This window comes from Cucurbita moschata, unplaced genomic scaffold, assembly GCF_002738365.1.
Source record: "Cucurbita moschata cultivar Rifu unplaced genomic scaffold, Cmos_1.0 Cmo_Scf00018, whole genome shotgun sequence".
Taxonomy (NCBI): Eukaryota; Viridiplantae; Streptophyta; class Magnoliopsida; order Cucurbitales; family Cucurbitaceae; genus Cucurbita; species Cucurbita moschata.
The window spans coordinates 1,771,124-1,791,438 of NW_019268534.1; the positions used below are offsets into that span (position 1 = coordinate 1,771,124).

Here is a 20,315-nt window from a genome sequence, read left to right on the forward strand (position 1 = left end):
TAAATAAATTTTAAATTTTGAGGATTTAAATAAATTTTGAAAGCTAAAAAAATAAACGTAGTGAAAATGATCCCATTAGTAAATGAGTTATAAAAAAAAAAAAAAAAAAAAAAATTAAGGATATATTGGTGTAATTAAAGATTATCACTTTTTTAATTTAAAATTTTAATAGATATAAAATTAAAAATTTACGGATTAAATAGACACAAATCCGAAAGTTTTAAACTGATATTGAAATTTTAATTTTAATTTTATAGACATATTATTGTTATCAACATATTTATTAATAAAAATTAACCAAATGAATAATAAATGGAATTTATTTTTATTTATTTCAATCAATATTTCAATAACTTATTTAACCTAATCGAAACGTATTAAAGCGGGAATAATTTAATAAATAAAAAAGAAAAAAAAACCGCATGATCGGTGCAGAGACGAAGATTCTGAACAGGGGAACCGGATTCCCTTTCCTCGCAAATATGTACGGAATCGGTGCTTCTTCCTCTCCGTTCCACACAGTCGTTGAATCATTTGTTGAATTTCCACTCTCCAGATTTAGAAACTAAACACAATTCCTTACAATTTCGAAGCTTCTGATCATCAAAATCCACCGCTTCCCCGCGAAACTCCATCAATGGGATACAGATTCCACCGCCTAAATCCCATACTTCAATCCTTCTATTCCAGGCTTTCTTTAGCAACTCACAAAGAATTTCATGCGATTCCCTCAACCCAATCCTTCGATCTTCATCCCCAAGCCACATTACTGGGAATCTACGGTGATCCGAAGAGCAAAATCTGCAGACGGTGGCATTTAGGCCACTCCCACCGCCATGACGATGACCATCGATTTGGCCAAGAGGGTGAGAATATTTTCAAGCTGGGTCTCGGCGCTGACATTGGATTGGCTGTAGGGAAGGCTTTCACGGGCTATTTATCAGGAAGCACAGCTATAATCGCTGATGCCGCTCATTCGGTTTCTGATGTGGTAACTTTAGCTTCCATTTTTATTGCTTTCTTGAGTTGTCTTTTTGGTTGAATTCTTGAAGCTGCTGTTACTGCTCCAACCCTTTAATTGTTGATTTGAACTGAACTATCAGGAACATGTACTGCTATTGAGTTTGAACTTTTGATTCCTACTTTATGTTTGTTTTTCTGTTTTTGGTCTTCCATTTCTTTTAAAAGGATCCAAATATGTTTTGATAACTATTTACCTGTGGCTTGCAGGTTCTTAGTGGCATTGCTTTATGGTCATTTAAAGCTGGGAAAGCTCCCAAGGACAAGGAGCATCCATATGGTCACTCTTGATTTGTACCTACATGCTACTCCATTGTTCTCTCCATATATAATGAATTCTCAGCATAATGGTTTTATAGCCTTGGTTCTAAATATGCAATACATTATTAGTTCACTGTTGCATTCCTCACGTACCTATTTAATTTCCTAACGTATGACGAAAATATGGCCATATGTTAATATTATCAAGTCATTACGTGCCCCCATCTTCCACATTTCAAATCGATAGCGAGAGGGAGTAGGTTTCCCTTTGGTTTGCTTCATCTCGGTCTTAAGACTTTTGAGGCTAAGCTTGTTAAATTTCAATTGAGGGAATGATCGCTTCCAAAGCATATTTAAGAAATTGTTTGCTTGTCGTAGATCGAATATCTTTTATGCTTTACTATATCTTCGTCTGGAAATAGTTTATCCTTGGGTTTATAAACCGATGTATCTGTAGAGTGGACTCTTTAAGATCTAGTTATTGCAGAGAAGTTTCTGATCATCTAATAATGCTTGATTTACGAAAAGGGCTAGGCGTTCTGCACGGTTTTACTCCATACTTGAAAACTTACTGCATTTTCCCTGTCAAAGATAATTCTATCATAGTGATATTCTTTTCCTGGAATTGATAATTTAGAGCTTGCTCTTGTTTTCACTTCTATTTTGTAACGTCTCTTCTGTGATACTCAGGACACGGTAAATTTGAGACTCTGGGAGCCCTTGGAATCTCTTCCATGCTTTTAGCAACTGCTGGTGGCATTGCTTGGCATGCTTCAGAACTATTACTGGTATGCTTGATTATGAATTTCCTTCTGATTGATCTGAAAGGTTTTAAGTGATTCATATGTCTTCTAAACCTTTAGAACCCAACGGTTATACTTTCACAATCCCGATTTCTACAAGTTTGAGGAATCTTCCATGTTAACTGGATGAAATTTAGTTTACCCAGTATCATTTTGGATTCTATATATCATGGTTTTGCCAACCATGCTTTCTCTGTTTTCCCACGTGCAGGGATTGTTGTCAGCAGCTCCCGAAATAGTCAATCAGCCTCTTGGACACGAGAGTTTGCATAACCATAGTCACGGTGGACATCATCATGGAATTGACATGGATCATCCTATTCTAGCTTTGAATATGACTATTCTATCAATAAGTATCAAAGAAGGGTACTGAATATATCCCTTCGAGTGCTGTGTTCTATCTTTACGTTCTAGCGTCATAATATTTTCAGCCTTTATTTTTGCACGGTAATGAATCAAAGTTCTCTACTGTTCATCTCTATCAGCCAACTTTAAGCTATGCCAATTCCTTGCCTCCTAAACTATATTAACGTGGTTATCTCTTTTGCTGTATGCTGTCATATTTCCCGACGTGATGTTTTGTCTTCTTGTCATATTTACTCTCCTGATCCTTTGTTTCCTCCAATAGGCTTTACTGGATCACGAAACGAGCAGGGGAAAAACAAGGAAGTGGACTCATGAAAGCAAATGCATGGCATCATCGTGCTGATGCAATATCATCCGTAGTCGCTCTCATTGGTGTCGGTAAGGAACTAGGTTCTTGTCCTTCACATTCATTCCTATTATGAATGTATATATGGTTTCAGTAGCTTGTAGTTTAGTAACTCATAGGTAACTAACTCAATTCTTTAATGCTCTTCAAGTTCATATTGGAAGATTGATATAGCTTTCATAAGAACTTGAAGTCAATTAATCCAAACAATTTCTCTCACCGCAGTCGACTATAGAATCTTTGTTTTCTAGTTTGAAACTTGTGTTATGTTCACGTTGTTTTTCGGTTTCTAGTTCATTGAGGTTTTAAATTATCAATTTTTTTATTTCGGTAAGTTTAGATTTTTCGTGAAAGTGAAGGGTTTAACTTTAACACTATTCTCCTAAATTCGTCCATGGATTAACATTCTTGGAATTGCCGTGCTAAAACCAAACTTCATCATGTCATCATCTCACCGTCTTATAGCTCAGTTATTGTATCAGTTGGTGAACGTGCTTGCTACTCGAAAGAGCAATCATACTCGTTCTTGATTTTAATTTTAGGAGGTTCCATCCTTGGGGTGAAATTTCTAGATCCCTTAGCAGGACTTGTTGTCTCAGGCATGATTCTAAAGGCTGGGCTTGAAACTGGATACCAGAGGTACATATTAAATTTTAGTCTTTTCACTTTTATGTAAGAACTGCAGTACATGGATTTCTTGTTGGGTGTTCCTTGTGTGATATCAATGGAACATTAAAGAAAGTTTTAACGTTGAAACACGACCAACCTTTTCATTTAAATAGTAAAAAGGTATGTAAGTCTTCTAGAACTACTAGGAATACATGTGAGATCCCACGTCGATTGGAGAGAGGAATGAAGCATTCTTTATAAAGGTGTGAAAACCTCTCCCTAGCAGACGTATTTTAAGAACCTTGAGAGGAAGTCTGAAAGGAAAAGCCCGAAGAGGACAATATCTGCTAGTGCTAGGCTTGAGCTGTTGCAAATGGTGTCAGAGTCGAACACTGAGCGGTGTGCTAGCAAGGACATTGGACTCCGAAGGGGGGTGGATTGTGAGATCCCACATCGATTGGAGAGAGGAACGAGTGTCAGAGAGGATACTGACCCTGAAAGGTGGTGGATTGTGAGATCCCACATTGATTAGAGAGGAATGAGTGTTGGGGAGGACGTTGGACTCCGAAGGGGGTGGATTGTGAGATTCTCATCGATTGGAGAGAGGAACGAGTGTCAGGGACGACGCTGGGTCCTGAAAGGGGTGGATTATGAGATCCCACATCAATTGGAGAGGGGAACGAGTGCTAGCGAGGACGCTTGGCCCCGAAGAGGGATGGATTGTGAGATCTCACATCGGTTGGAGAGGAGAACGAAACATTCTTTATAAGTGTGTGGAACCCTCTCCCTAGCAGACATATTTTAAAAACTTTGAGGGGAATCCCGAAAGGGAAACCAAAAGAGGATAATATCTGTTAGCCGTGTATTTGGGTTTGGGATTGGGATTTCATGGGATGTCACTCTTCCCAATTAAAATAATATCTAGGATTGTCTCTGTTGATGGGCAAAATCTTTAATGTTTCATATTTCAGCAATTCGTTTGATTTCTGTATTTCTAACTTTCTCTGTTATGTACTGCAATTAGTATCTTGGAATTAGTGGATGCTGCAATCCCAGCAGATCAAATAGATCCCGTCAGAAAAACAATACTTCAAGTTGAGGGTGTCAAGGTAATCACAAGTTTTGTGTTATCTGTGAACTTTAAGGTTGATATGAAACATGTTATTTTGACTGTTGGTGTCTGGTTCGTGGGGGAGGGTAGCTGGCCGATCACCACATAAGCCGCTGCCATCGACCTTTCTCTGCCAGCTCCTTTCATTCATTATTTTGAAAATAACTGCCTGTGATCCTGCTGATGTTAGAACACTGTCTGTAGGGCTGCCATCGCCTAAGAGGAAGGAGAGCTGGCTCTTCTTTGTATCTTGATGTGCATATCGAGGTTCGTTGTCTGATTGAATTACAAACATTTCACTTCCAAATGATGTGAGATCTCACATCGGTTGGAGGGAAGAACAAAATCCAAAAGGAAAAATTAATATCAGCTAGCAGTGGGCTTGAGTTATTATAGATGAACTCTACCTTTATTTACTTTTTGTTTGTAGGTTGATCCATTTTTGAGTGTCAGTGCTACCTTTATTTACTTTTTGTTTGTAGGTTGATCCATTTTTGAGTGTCAGTGCCGCCCATTGTATCGGTGAAAATGTTCGTCAACGGATTCATACATCCCATCCTGAAGCATCTGAAGTTTTTATACATATAGGTAGATTGCTTGATTCATTTCCCTTTGGGATCAGTACCACCATCTAGACTTCACTTTTATCTCTGGTCATTTTGGTAGTTGGCACATGTTCTCATTTACCTATAATCCCCTGTAGATCCCTCCATTTCCCATGTCCCACTCAAGTTATCCGACCAGCAAGGAGGATCAGCAGGAACATCGAATCAAAATATAGACGACATCGCTCTGGAAGAGAAGAATATCGAAGCAATCGTATCCAAAATCATCCTGTCCAAATTTCATGAGGTGATTAGCTGAAACTAATTGTTCTTTGAAGTCTCCAAGCATGTTTCATTAACCCACTTTAATGATTGTTCTAACCTGCTTGATTCATTAAAATAACAGTTTTGATTCCTTGAATGTGATTGTTTTCAGAGCATGGTGGTTGAACGCATTACACCCCACTTGTTGCAAGGCAAGATCCTGCTCCAAATCGAGGTTTCCATGCCTCCCGACTTGCTAATAAGGTAAAGCACTTGAGGGCCTCGTTTCATAAAACCCAGATTAATAATTCATGATTGTGCCATTGTTCTTGATTCTATGTTCCACACCCTTATTTGTTACCCAGAAATGCAATGGAAGTAGCAAAACAAGCAGAAATTGAGGTCTTGATGGCAGCTTCCAACATTGTTCATGTTAGCATTCTGCTACGTTTGGGGCATCAAATTCCACATCTCACCCACTGAATTCACATCAGGAAGAGTTCTAAGTCAGCTTATAACTCCAAATATTTCTAAATTTGATTTGAATAATTGAGAATTCGCCAATTTTGTAGCAAATAATTATTATTTGTTCCTTCCCAAATGGATTGTCTGTAATTTCATAACAATGTTACAGCCCCATTTTGATTAATAATTTTTGGATTCAAATTTATTGCCCGGACTATAATGTAGATAATTTCATCAAATCGGATTTAACGTAGAGAACGGGAAACAAATTTCAAAATCAAATCTAATTTTTTTCTAAAATAAATTAGATTTTAGAAAATTAATAATATATAGGAAAATCAAAATACGTATACATATTTACAATGATTGTTAACTATGATATTGAGTAGTATCATCATTTTACTAAATCTTGGGCTTACAAATTCACAAGAATTCAGATTTAAAAACAAAATAAAAAAGATTTGATAAGAACAATAATGAAAAAGAGTTCGATAACAGGATCTCTTCGAAACAAAGTTCGACGAAATCTTCAGAAGAACAAAAACAAGCAGAAATTGTAGGAGTCATTGATCAGATAATTGTAGTCTGAATTAAGAAGTCAACAAGCATAGTTTCAGAAATAATGATCATCACCTCAATGACTCCTTTCTACAAGCAGAAATCGAAGAAAACGAAATCAAAAGCTTCAGCGAAATGTTAGAGAGGAGAGTTTATGGCTCAGAAGGATCAATTGGTTATTTTTCATAATCACGCGAAGATGAACTTCCTTCAGAAAATAGGTAGATTTCCACATCATTGCCTCATAAACTCATAGCCCTAACAGAAGAAATATGAAATAATTCAAAACAAAAACGAAAAAAAGGACGAGAGAATCGGAGATGATGATCCAATGTAAGGGTTTAAGGTCTATATATAGTGACGGTCTAGGGCTAGGGTTTTGGATACGGATATGAAACGGTGCGTTTCGAATGTTTGGGCCTGAACCTACCCACTATAACCAGGCCCAATTAATCAAATATATCTTAGTATTTAAAAAATTTCGGATTTTATATATGTTTATTTTCTTTATTTTATTTCTTAAAATGACATTGAATTATTATATTTTTTTTCAAACAAGCTTCTTGTTTTATTATATTATTTATTATAAATTATTATTGCTGTCCCCCACCCATAATACTAAAGTTTTAATCTCAAGAATAATAATTCTGTTCATGGCGTACGATAGGAACAGGTAAGTTTTACCGTCCCATTTTTACCTCCTATTTCATTCTCTATCTCTACCAAAAAAAAAAAAAATTATTTTCGTGGGTGGGACGAGGTTCTCATGGAGAATATTTATTAGTCACCGACCCCATTTAGTAGGAAACATCTCTCCCCGCTCCCTCCTCCCATTTCCCACCTCGAATTGGGTCCCTACCCCTTGAGTACACACATACAAAATAAGTTAGTTTTAGGTGGATCTGGGATAAAGACGAGAATAGAAAATATAATCTCCGTCCCTAACCCCATTTAGCAGAATTGGGTCTCGACCCTATGAGTTAAATGGATATCTCTAAATTCAACTATGATCCATAGATAAAAAGATGTACGTCTTATACAAATTTAAACGACTACTAAAAGAGAGTTCCATAATCACCTTTGTATTCCTTAGTGCCACAAGTCTTTTGATGAGTTTTCCAAAATACGTCTCACATTTCCATTTCTTCGCCGAGAGCTCGTGTTGGGTTGTGAGGAACGCACGTCAGTTCGAGGCAGACGTAGACCCTTTTCTTGACTTCAACGTCGGTTCTTTGCGGGGGTTTCCATGGAAGGTTGTGGCCTCTCCTATGCAATTGAAGGTTTTGATCCCTTTGAAACCCCTTGTTGCAAAGCTCACACACAAACCTATTTGTAGTCATTAGGGTTGTTGGTGATAATGCAACAATTTCAGCATTTAGATCTGAAAAAAAAAATGAGAGATCGATGAACGAACGACTTCCGGTTCTGATATCATGTTAACTATCATTGATTAAAACGAGAGACCGACGAACAGATTTACCTAGATTACCGGGGCGATTACACTTCTTCGTAACGCTTTGTCGGAAGTGATCAAGCAGGTGATGCTGACTGTTGGGTGAAGACAGGTTGCCATGATCTTCAGCTAGGTTCCCATAAAGAAGAACAAGCAAACAAGAAGAGAGAAAAACTATCGTGACACTAAATAAGATAGAATTCTTCTTCATTTCTGATTGGTTTGGATCGTGTGCACGTTGAATTTTCAAAATTTTTATTAATACCTTTAAAAAAAATTAAAAACTTCACGAATACCCTTCACTCTTTAAAAAGTTAAAAGACGAGCATCACGTCTAACAAATACTTATAAACTTTCAAAAGTACCATTAAAAAAAATTTGATCTCGATGAAAATAGATGAAGGTTTAAATTTTTTTTCCACTTATTTATTGAGCTAATCTCGTATGGTTTGAATTGGGTCGATCAAATTTCATAAATTATCATTTTTTTAATCTATACGGGACCACGACACACGACACGCTACACATTATTAGTAGTCACAAGCTAAAAGGGGAAACAACAATAAACAAAGGTATTATAAATTAAAAAGAAAAAACAGAAAATAAGACAAAAAATTGGAACATAATTAATTAATTAGAAAGCTTAGTAATAAACGGAAATTATCGATATATTTAATGATGACAAAGCAATTGTCCAACAAATTTATTTATCAAAGAATAAAACAAAATATTAATTAATTAATTAATTAATTATTATTAATATACCCTTAATTAATGCTTTAATTAATTAAATTCCCACTTGCTAGTGGACATGAGCTAAGGAATATGTTGGATAAAATCAATAAAAAGGACAAAAGGTGTTCCTTTCCCCAACTTGTATTTTATTAATATTAAAATTCAAATAAAAGAATTATGCTTTAATTATTTTAACATATTATAATATCGAGAGTGAACTTTTTAAGTATAACATCTGGTCTACGAACTTATGAACTTTCAAAAATATCTAATAGATCCCTAAATTTTTATGTATTTAATATATTTTCAAGTCGAGACTAAATTTATAATTTTAAAAGTTTATAATAATTATATTATTTATGGATTTTAAATTAATTTGGAATAATAAATGGGCTCATTTCACATCTTGGTGGGCTTTAAAATAAGAGGAAAAAGTTGGGCTCTCGGCCCATAGTATATTTAAATTATTTATTTATCTGTTTTAAATTTTAGTTAATCACTGAAATAGTAAACCAAACAATTATTTTTTAAAAAATTATAAAAAAAATTAATTAGTGTTTATTTTAATTCAGGTTTTAACCGTTTTATTTTATTCTATTTTAGAATCTATATGGGTTGATAATATTTTAATTAATTAATTTTTTAATGAAACATGAGATCCAATTAATTAAAAAAAAAAAAAAAAACATAAGATGGCCACAAGAGTGGGAAGAGGTGGAATTAATAAAATTGTAAGAAATTGCTAAAGTGGGAAAAAGTAGTTTTGTTGGAGTTTGATGCAAAAGAAAAAGGGTCTAACTTTATCCAACTTTGAGTGTCGTGATGTCTTCCACCAACTTAATTTTATATATACTCGGGTCCGTTAACTTCTATATTCAACACTCGGTCGGTTAACAGCTGTGTAAGATCCCACATCGGTTAGAGAAGGAAACAAAATATTCTTTATAAGGGTGTGAAAATCTCGTCAGAAGATGATAATATCTACTAGCAGTGAACTTGAACCGAGATGATTTCCGTGAGCTAAACAGGATTAAAGATTGAGCTTACAATCCTTGTCCCCATCCCAATTACCAACATTGCCAGAATGTCACTCAAATCTTAAAATAAAGACGACTTACTGTCTTTGCCGCTTTATAGATATCTCTAAATATATGGATAATAATTTTAAAAAAAAATCATAAAAAATATTTAAAAAAATGAAATATAAGTTTTAATTAATATTATTGTTGTTCCAAAATTATGAGTTGGTGAAAATCGTTTGTACGGACACAAAGTGTAGAATGTTTTAATTCAGTTGCAATTTTATTGTCTGTTTGTTACATAAAGATAAAATATATTTAATTATTTTTTTAAAAAAAAAGTTCAGAATCTTATGTGGTTGTAGTTAAATGTCATTTCAGCAGACAGTCTGTCTTTTATTATTAATTAAATAATTCATGACTACAAACATAATTATTGAAAGTATAACCTCTCTTTAAATTACAATAATTTAAATCTATTTACTCTCTCAATTTATAAAATTACTTCTCAATTTTTCAAAATTAAATTTTAATTTTAATTTTATATGAAAAATATCATTTATTATTATTCTTTTACTATGTTAAAAAAATTCATTAATATTTTTTAATATTCTAATATCAAAATTAAACTTATAATTTAACTAAAAATATACGACCACCCACCACTTTACCTTGAAAGTAGTATTTTTAAGTAAATTACATTAAAAAAAAAAAATAGAAGGGTTAATTCAAGATTGATTGGATTGATGACGTGAGTAACCCGAATAAAGTTTACAATCAAATAGAACTCAATCCTGAATTGGGTTATCGAGCTGTTTTTTTTTAATTATTTTTTAAAAAAATTATTGTTAACTAAAATCTCGAAAAGTTTTAATATCACTAACATCGGTTACCAACCTTAATGTTCTTTTTGGGTTGACCAGGTTGACACATACAAAAAAATGTCAACCGAGAAACTAAACCAAATTTTTGATTTTCAAAATTTAACCCAACCCAACCTTACGGTTTCTGTTGAATAGTTCGAATGAGTTGGATTATCGAGTCATATGAACGCTGTTGGTTAATAGTAAATTTGATAGTACATGTCAATTACGTTTTGGGTAAATAATTTGGGTAAATTTAGGGNGGGGGGGGGGGGGCTATTCTAATATTTTATGTTGCTAAAATAAGGGTAATAATTAAGAGTTCCAAAGCAATCTCCTTGATTCAAGGATGCCTATTCCCTAATAATATGTAACATTAAACCATACAAAAGTTGCTTTGGTTTCTTAATTTCATCAAAATTTATAAGCACAAAACCCTAATCTCTAAAATCCTAAATAGATTTCGTTCTTCTTTTCTACAACAAAATTATGCACAAATTAATCCCATTTTTATAATTTTTTAAATACTATTTTTACTCTTTATTAAAATAAATAAACTAATCAAATTTTAAATATTTAATACACCAAATCTCCAACTAATTATTCCTTTTAATAAATTAATTTCCTAAGATCTAATCCATTTCTCACCAAACAACCTCTCAAATATATATTTTAAATCTTCCAAATCCTTATCCATTCATCAAACCCTAAGCTTTTATATATATATATATATAAAGTTCAAGCTTTTTGGGAAATGTTTTTTTTTTTTTTTTTTTAAGATGGATAAAAAAAAAATCACGAAAAATTACTCTCTCAACATAAATACACGACAATCTCTTATGTTGATACTGAGATCGTACGGTTATAAAAAGTGATAGTTATATTGTTTATGTGAGATCCCACGTTAGTTGGAGAAGAGAATGTAACAGCCCAAGTCCACCTTTATGATTTCCCTCAAGGTTTTACAACGTATCTCTTAGGGAGAGGTTTCCACGTTTTTATAATGAATGCTTTGTTTCCCTCTTCAACCGACGTGGGATCTCACAAAAAACCTCTCCATAACAGACTTGTTTTAAAACCGTGAGGTTGACTTGGGCTGTTGTCATGAATTTATGTACAACCATATATAGGAATAACATGTCGAGAATATAGTAAAAGCTTCAAACATACCCGTCATTGTTATTTTCACACCGAATGAGCTTGGCCCGTTTAAACGTATTTTATGTCCGAGCAACGATTTTATAATAAGATTAATGAAGCATTAAAAATGGGTGTGTTTGGATGTTCATCTAGAAGGGGAAATCATATACATTTGCATTACAATTAAGAAACAAGATTTGGGGAATTAAGAGAGAGAGAGAGAGAGAGAGAGAGAGAGAGAGACAGCAAACCCTAGAATTAGTGGGCAATGTGTAGCTTAATTAATTAATTAATTAATGTAAGAATCAAAATTGGGTCTTTTTAGGCCTAAATTTGGTAGTGTTTGTAGTACAATAACACGTGCATTACTTTGAGTCCACAAAAAAAAAATAAAAAAAATTAATAATAATAATAATTAATTTTTAATTAAAAGCTAATTGAAAGAGATTATTACCTAATGGAACAACAAAGGGGGACCATGAAACTATAATTGAGAAGTTTCCCATAGCCTTTATATGCTTTTGAGGTCACTACTCACATCCCAAACCCTACAAACGGAGAGAGAACCAAAACCTAACTATGCCGACACTTGTCCCAAAGTTACTGCCTCCGATATCCACCATCGATCTCCTCAATTTTTCTAATATGACTGGCACAGTCTGTATAATCGTCACTTTCACGCTACTGTAAAATAATTTTCTGGGTAATAATAAGATTATCGTGCTTAATTTACGATGAATCTAAATTCGAGGGACAACAGGTTGTCGAAAATAGGATAAATTAAAACAGTAAAAACGTAAAATATATATTTACCGGGACTAAATTGAAAAATATAAAATTTTGAAAGTTAAAAGCAAAAGGTAATAATTGAATGATTGAAGTGGGCATAGGTAAAAATAAAAGAGGACAAAAGTTGGAATTTGTTTAGAATAAATGCAAATAGTCAAATAATGATAATTATAAGGGTTATTTTAATTAATTTAATTATCTTTTAAGTACCATGTTGTGAAAATAATTTAATTAAAAAAATATAATAAAAATTCTCTGATTACACTTTTAAAAAATTAAAATAGTACAACCAACGGTATCTCGAATAAAATCTTTAATATAAAAAGGAATCAAAACTAAAATAAATAAATAATTATTAAAATACTATTTTTGTTCGTTTTCTTGTATTTTAGTAAATTTTGGTTATTTACTTTTAATAAATTTTAAAAAATTGTCTATATTTTAAAAGTTACCCTAAACCCTATATTATTATTATTATTTAAATTTTTTTTGGATAGATTAAATTTAAAATTTATTTGACTAAATTTAAGATTTATTAAAAATATAGGACTAAATTTAAACAAATTAATTTTAAAGGACGATTAAATGTAAAATTTATTCGACTAAATTTAAGATTTACGGAAAATACAGAGACTAAATTTAAATAATTGAAAGTATAAAAATTAAAATAAAATGAAACTCAAAAGACACTATTAAAATAAGTTTTTAGTAATATCTATATAACACAAAAATAGAGTAAAATTAGGGTTAAATTATACAGAATCGTCCTAAATTATAAGGTAAATTTTGATAACGTTCCTAACTTTCATCTCAAAAGATATTGTTAAAATCATTTACGAATATGATATAAATTATCATGTATTCTTTTCTAGTTTTACACTGTAACAACCAAAATCTACCGCTAGCAGATATTGTTCTCTTTGAGCTTTCTCTTTTGGATTTCTCCTCAAGGTTTTGAAACGTGTTTGTTAGGGGAGGTTTCCACACCCTTATAAAAGAATGTTTCGTACCGCTCTCCAACCGATGTGGGATCTCACAATCCACCTCTCTTTGAGATCTAGCGTCTTTGCTAGCACTTGCTCTCCTCACCAATCATTGTGGGATCTTACCCGTACCTTTAGGGTCCAGCGTTCTCGTTGGCACGATGTAAATTTCGGTTTAGGGTTTAAACCCGTTCTCTCTCCCTCCCTCTCTTACACATATCTTTGTCCAAAAAATTAAAAAAGTTTTAACCTAAAAAGAGCATTTGGATAGATCACATGATGAATATATATAGTAAGTGGGGAGGGAGAAGTTGAGCACTTGAAGGGAGCAACGTGTCTCCGTTTTAGAGGATACAAAAAGCCTCTTTCTTTTCCCCTTTCTCTTCCTTTCCCTTTCCTTTTTAGATGGATGACAACACACCCATGCCAGAGAGACTAGTAGAATTCAAGTACGATTTCACCACCGGCGGCGGCAGCGGCGGAGTTGGTGGCAGTACCGGTGGGTCGAGCGAAGAAGCTGGTAGCGGCATAGGCGGGTTCGTAAAAGAGCAAGATCGACTACTTCCAATAGCAAACGTAGGGAGAATCATGAAGCAAATTCTTCCTCCAAATGCCAAAATCTCCAAAGAAGCCAAAGAAACTATGCAAGAATGCGTGTCTGAGTTCATCAGCTTCGTCACGGGCGAGGCGTCCGATAAGTGCCATAAGGAGAAGAGGAAGACCGTCAATGGCGATGATATTTGCTGTGCCTTGGCCACGCTCGGGTTCGATGATTATGCCGAGCCTTTGAGGAGGTATTTGATTAGGTATAGAGAAATTGAAGGGGAAAGAGCTCAACAAAATAAGGGTTGTTGCAATAACAATACTCATGATGCATGAAACAACATAATTTTAAGGATTTGGAGCAAAAAAAACACAACTTTCCTCTTTTAATCTCACTTTTTTCAATTGGGTTATGGTTTTTATTTGATTTTCTCACTTGAAAACTAATGTGTTCTTAACTTTCCAACAATTTAGGGTTTGGTTTGAGATGTATAATTTGGTTTGTTCATGTTCTTAACTTCAAGATCTTAATTTGATTCTCAGTTTCCGTATTACATTTTGCATATATTTAGGGCATATTAATAAATGATATCAAAATCAAGTTTGATTATACGAAGATCGCGTTTAAAACTGTAAAATCATGTCTTTTAACTGTTCTAAAATCACTTCCGTCATGTCTTCATAACATGTGAGATTTGACGTTTAGGGTTCGAGGAGATTTGGATTTTAGTTAGCTCATCACGTTTGTTTCTTCGTAGTTTGATTGCAAATACAATAGATTTGGATGAGATTTGGAGATCTTTATTCTCGAACTTTATAAGATTCTATTTCTGATTAATTAAGTTTTCATAAGTTCTTTTTTTTTCTTTTCTGATGGGACGTGTTATGAGATCGGGAATTGATTGAAAGTTTGAAATTATAAGGACAAAACTAAAGCGATTTTGTTTTAACCCTATCCCCCGAGTATAATCTAGTATGAGTCACTAATCTGAGTATACCCTAATTCGTTAATGCGCGTATACCTTTGACCTAAAAATTAGTGGTTCGAATCATCATCGGTCTATGTCGATGAGCTCCGAGAAAAATGGATCATGTGAATAGTTGAATTCTTCTGCTTAGTTTTCCTCTGATGTGGTCGTAGTTTAGATGATGATCAAGTTTAATTTTTAAATGAAGCTGATATTTTTTTTAGGTTGTCAAGATTTGGTTGGTTTACGAAAGCATGTACTTGCAAGAAAATTATAGGTAGAATTAGTAACTCTCAGCTAAATTTTTTAAAATCAAACGGTTATCAAACAGTCTTAGTTTTTAGATCCCGAGCAACATTATTTCTAGTATGCACGGTGGAAGAATGGTTGAACCGAAACATACGAAGTTAAACCCTAAATTAGGTTAAATTTTAGGGTTTTCCCATAATTTACTAATCGAGCTAAACATATGACATTTACCTTTCTTGCCCCTCACGTGACTCGATGAACGCCCCGCACGTGTCACTGTCTATCTCGAGTGTCATTTTCTCGTTGCTAAATTATTAAAATTCATTAGGGCACGCAACATTAAAGCCAAATAAAAAAACAAAAACTAATTAAACTAATTAATCCTAGTTAATCTAATATTAAATAATTACAATTTAAACATCACAATCCCAAATCCAACAAGAGAGACAATAAATAAGACATAAAAGGATAGAAACCTTATTTAACACAAATAGAAAAAAAGAAAAATAAATAAATATATATTTAAAAAGAAAAAAGATTTAATTTATATTTTATTAGAGAAATTATAAGAAAGCATGTGCTGCTTTTGAGTTCTCCATGTGACACCTAGCACCTTGGCCTTGCTGCTTTTAGACTAATGAGTGATGGGCTGACATAATGAACCATATTGTTTGTTTGCTGTCTCCATTTTATTCTTAAATTAATGTTTTTTTTTTTTCGAGCTAGCTCAACCGTAATTGATATATATTTATTTTCATTTCATTTTGTTTAATCCGACATATAATTCATAGTGCTCGTTCTATAGATACACGAACAATCTAAGAATGAAATTTAAGACTAGTTGAAGCTGAAAAACTACATCTTGACCCAGTTGCAATTCTCGAACTTGTTGACTGAAGTCAACTCTTAAAGCTCATACGTCATTCCTACTTTGAGCATACGCTCCCTAGGGATGTAGAAGATCTCTTCATTTTGTCTCAAATTTCTCCTTAATGCATTGTACGCATAATTGATCAAAACCCGTTTAGCTAACCCTGACCCATTACTTGCCACCACCTCGTTTTGTCCGATCAAGTGAACAATTCCATCTCTCCAAGCTCTATCCACCACCTCTATCCCTTCATATACCCTGCTTGCTCTATCGTTATCTTCGTTTCGTAATATCCATGACTCTTCTTCTATAAACATCTTTAATTTCTCCACTAGTACTCTCTCGAATGACTCTTGTTCGTGGATGATATCTTTGTACCCATATCGAACCACGCATCGAAACACGTTGAGATCATCAGGCTCGACTCGTCTAAACAGGAACCGCTCTTCCATTAGGACTTTGCTTATTGGGAGGGATTTGAAGGACACGAAAACGAGGACCCTTTGGAGAGTGGGAATGTTGGCTATATAATGCTTGAAGATTGGGGGTATGCCTTGGACAAGCTCGGAGTAGAATAAGGCAAGGCCAGGGACACGATTGAGAGTTGTGAGAGATGGCATGTCCTTGAGCTTTTGAGGAGAAATCTTGTGCTCAAGCTCGTAGTAGTATTTTCTCCTATGGACGTCATACCAAATGTACATTATTATCATGAGAAACCCTGCAAAAGCTAAAGGAAGATAGCCCCCTCGATCGAACTTGTAAAGGACTGAACTTAGGTATAAAAGCTCCAATAAACCAATGGTGAAAACATAGGATAGTATGACGAGTATGTGAGATTTCCATATCATGATCATGATGAGCACCAAGAAACTTGAAGTAAGTGTCATTACGAACACCACTGCAATGCCTGTGTGAAAACAAAGTTTTTAAACTTGTAACACTATTAGATTTAGAAGCTTTCAAAATTGAGTAGAAAATCTGTAACAGCCCAAGCCCACCGCTAACAGATATTGCTGTTATTGGATTTTCCTTCTCAGGCTTCCCCTCATGGTTTCCACACCCTTATAAAAAGAAATGTTTCATTTCCTCTCCAACCGATGTGGGATCTCGCAATCCAACCCGTTCAATTGTGTGATCCCACACTGAAGTGCCACCGAGGACGCTGGGCCTCAATAGGGGGGGTGGATTGTGAGATCCCACGTCAGTTGAAGAGGGGAACAAAGTATTCTTTATAACAGTGTGAAAACCTCTCCCTAGCAGACGCGTTTTAAAACCTTGAGTGAAAGCTTAGAAGGGAGAGCCATAAAGGACAATATCTAGTAGCGGTGGGCTTGAGCTGTTGCAAAGACATTTGCTCGATTCCATCTACTATCATTTCTTCCCTAATTTATATTGATATGAAAAAAAAACGAAAGATTGAAGAGAACATTACCATAAGCATTTCCGATTCTAGTTGTATCTTTGAACCCTAGAGTGACTCCAAGACAAGCCACCATAAGAAGGTAGTTAACTTCAGGGATGTAAACTTGACCCTCGTACTTGGAAGAAGTATGAATAACTTTAACTCTAGGGAAACAACCATAGGAGAGGGACTGTTGGATGATGGAGAAGGTACCCGAGATCATCGCTTGGCTAGCGACGATGGAGGCAAGCACGGCCACCACAAACATAGGCCAATAGAGAGCACCTACAAGGTAATTACTAGCCGATTATGACAAGAGTTTAAGTAGAAACTATACCAACTTATTAACTTAAACTTCCAAGTACCTGGAATGGAGCTAAAGAAGGCGTCGGAGACAAGATGAGCATTCTCACGGAGAAAGGAGGCTTGGCCAACGTACGCAGAGACAAGGGCAGGGTAAGCCACACAACACATGCTTAGTCTTATAGACGTCACACTAAAGTGTCCCAAGTCCGCAAACAGAGCCTCAGTCCCTGTTACCACAACATCAAAGAATTAACCTTAAAAAACACAAAATTTAACACAGGATGGAAGGGAGTCCTGCATCGACTAATTAAGGGAATGATCATGAGATTACCGGTAATGGAAAGAACGGCACCACCGAGAGAGATCCAAGCGTCCCTTTTGTTTCGTTTGAAGTAGTAAAAAATGTATATAGGATTAACAGATTTGATGACAGAAGGGTCAAATTTCAAGAAATTGTAGAAGCCAATGCCACCAATAAGTACAAACCAAGTGCAAATAATGGGAGCAAAGGAGTATCCAACTTTATGGGTACCAAATCTTTGCACCATGAACAGGCAAACCAAGATTGCTGCTGATATCCACACTATTTTCTCTGTCAAAATTAATAAAATTAATTAAAAATTTAAATAAATAAATAAAATATTATGCGAGAAGAAGTACCTTGTGTCATAGTCGAGGTAGCATTCTTGATTCCTCCCACGGCCGATAAAACTGTCACAAAATTTAATTTTTATTTTTTAATAAATAAATTTTAAAAGTCAAAAACTCCTTTTTCCATACAAATTCGCCATAAAATTCCAATTTATTTTCAAGCCTCCCCAAGTACTCACCTCCATATCTTAGACCTATTTAATTATATAAATATAAAAAATAATTTATTTATATCTCTATATTTCTATTGGTCACTAAAAAAATATGTATTAAAATTTTACTTTTATTAAAAATTTAAATTTAAATAAATGATCCGAACTATCCATACCAATCCAACTCAACTCAATATATTATGGTCAGGTTGAGTTTATTATTTAATAAAAGTTATTTTATGTACCGTCATTTAGGGAGGTATCACAGTTGAATTAATTAATTTTTTTTAAATGTTATTTATCTATTTATGTAAGTAGAAACTAACTACTTAATAAGGTTAGTTTATATTAATTAGCAATAAATAAGTGGACCCACCATTCAACGTACACCATATTGAAAGGAAAGAGGAGTGGTTACCGGAGATGGAAGGAGTGAGGACGCTGTCGCCGATGACCATGGAAGTGCCGAGCATGGTGGCGAAGAGCAAGAAAACCTTGGCGGCGCGGCTGTTCTCCAGCTTGGACTTCAGGCAAGACGCCATTTTGAGGCGGTTGGTCGGTAGCTCCACCTGAAAATTCGATACCTCTTGATCTTCCGCTTGCTCGCTTGGTATCAGCCCGATCTTCGCGTATCGGCATAGTAAAGAGTATAATGCAAACGTCCCACCTTAATTCATATTTTTAAGCTAAATTATAATTCAATAGGACAAATTTAGAAAATGATCCTAAATTTACTGCTAATTTAGAAAATGATCATGAATATCTTAAAATAAAGTTACGAGAGTTTATATTTAATTAAATTATATTACCTTCGCCGTTATCGTTGGCCTGTAAGACCAAGAAGACGTACTTAACCAAAGGGATTAAGGTAAGTGTGTAGAGAATCAAAGACAGCACACCCAAAACGTCGTCGTTATGCTTGATACCCTCACTGAACGTGCTGGCATATACGTACAACGGCGACGTTCCGATATCTCCGTACACAATCCCCACGCTCTGAAACGCCAGTTGAAGTATCACTCCCCAGGTCGCCGCCGCCTTCCCCGCCGCCTTAACAGAGCGGGATTCGAAGTCCAATGAATCGTGTCGTCGGAGGTTCGTTTCAGTCAGGTTAGGCCTTGACTCGCCGGAGTTCTGTTGGAGATCGGGACAGTGGTCGTTCTCAGCCGTCCGATCGACTTCCATCGTTTTATCTATGAGAAATGGAGTTTTTGGGGAATTTTGGAGTTGGAAATGGGTATTTATATGGAATTTTGGGGGGAGTGGGACCCACTCTGTGGCACTTTTTTTTTTAATTTTTTTTTTAAATAATAATAATAATAATAATAATAAATTCTTATACTAAATTTAAATAAATAAATGTTCATTAATTGAAACTAGAAAAAAGAAAGAAAAAAAAACATCATTAATTTCCCTCATATTTTTACTAAATTTATAATTAAAAATGGTTAAAAAATTAAAAGAAATTATGTTCCACTATACTTACAAAAATGCTAGTTTTGTTTTTTTTTTAATTAGAAAATTTATTTAATTATTTGAATTTAATTTTAAAAAAAGTTACATGCCACGTAAGACTCTTGAATTTGTTATTAGAGGTTAAATTCTTATATTTTTTTTGGTAAATTTTGAAAAAAAAAACATTTATTATCATAATTTTCTAAAAAAGTACTTAAATTATTTTTTTATTTTTGGGAAAAAAATGGAAAATTCAAGGAAGGTCCTTTAAAATTTGTTTATTTGCATTTTGATCCTCAAAATTTCAATGGAGAGAAGCTTCTTTCCTTGACTCTCCATGCGTAGACGACTACAATAATTCCACCATGCAGTGGAAAAGTCACAAATG

The 20,315-nt window shown here is 34.3% G+C and overlaps 3 protein-coding genes and 2 non-coding genes across 5 annotated transcripts; 2 read left to right on the plus strand and 3 right to left on the minus strand.

Moving 5' to 3' along the window:
• Positions 1 to 408: 408 nt before the first annotated feature.
• LOC111456474 (metal tolerance protein 2) lies at positions 409 to 5,988 on the plus strand. Its single transcript, XM_023098340.1, has 12 exons — positions 409 to 991; positions 1,231 to 1,300; positions 1,972 to 2,069; positions 2,296 to 2,450; positions 2,713 to 2,828; positions 3,339 to 3,435; positions 4,430 to 4,514; positions 4,721 to 4,783; positions 4,999 to 5,104; positions 5,220 to 5,368; positions 5,498 to 5,589; positions 5,691 to 5,988. The coding sequence occupies exons 1-12, from the start codon at positions 638 to 640 to the stop codon at positions 5,806 to 5,808; spliced, it is 1,503 nt and encodes a 500-aa protein (XP_022954108.1). The 5' UTR covers positions 409 to 637; the 3' UTR covers positions 5,809 to 5,988.
• A 366-nt stretch (positions 5,989 to 6,354) lies between these two features.
• Positions 6,355 to 6,430, minus strand: LOC111456658. The gene has a single exon (XR_002712805.1). It is a non-coding gene; the product is annotated as a small nucleolar RNA Z155 (small nucleolar RNA).
• A 70-nt stretch (positions 6,431 to 6,500) lies between these two features.
• On the minus strand, positions 6,501 to 6,595 carry LOC111456656. The gene has a single exon (XR_002712803.1). It is a non-coding gene; the product is annotated as a small nucleolar RNA R41 (small nucleolar RNA).
• Positions 6,596 to 13,662: 7,067 nt separating this feature from the next.
• On the plus strand, positions 13,663 to 14,412 carry LOC111455784 (nuclear transcription factor Y subunit B-1-like). Its single transcript, XM_023097393.1, has one exon. It carries the CDS (start codon positions 13,736 to 13,738, stop codon positions 14,207 to 14,209), a length of 474 nt encoding a protein of 157 aa, XP_022953161.1. The 5' UTR covers positions 13,663 to 13,735; the 3' UTR covers positions 14,210 to 14,412.
• A 1,408-nt stretch (positions 14,413 to 15,820) lies between these two features.
• On the minus strand, positions 15,821 to 19,695 carry LOC111455782 (potassium transporter 5-like). The gene is made up of 7 exons (XM_023097392.1): positions 19,282 to 19,695; positions 18,891 to 19,139; positions 18,330 to 18,380; positions 18,001 to 18,261; positions 17,729 to 17,896; positions 17,394 to 17,648; positions 15,821 to 16,868 (listed from the first exon to the last, which is right to left on the minus strand). Exons 1-7 carry the CDS (start codon positions 19,655 to 19,657, stop codon positions 15,997 to 15,999), a joined length of 2,232 nt encoding a protein of 743 aa, XP_022953160.1. The 5' UTR covers positions 19,658 to 19,695; the 3' UTR covers positions 15,821 to 15,996.
• Positions 19,696 to 20,315: the final 620 nt, after the last annotated feature.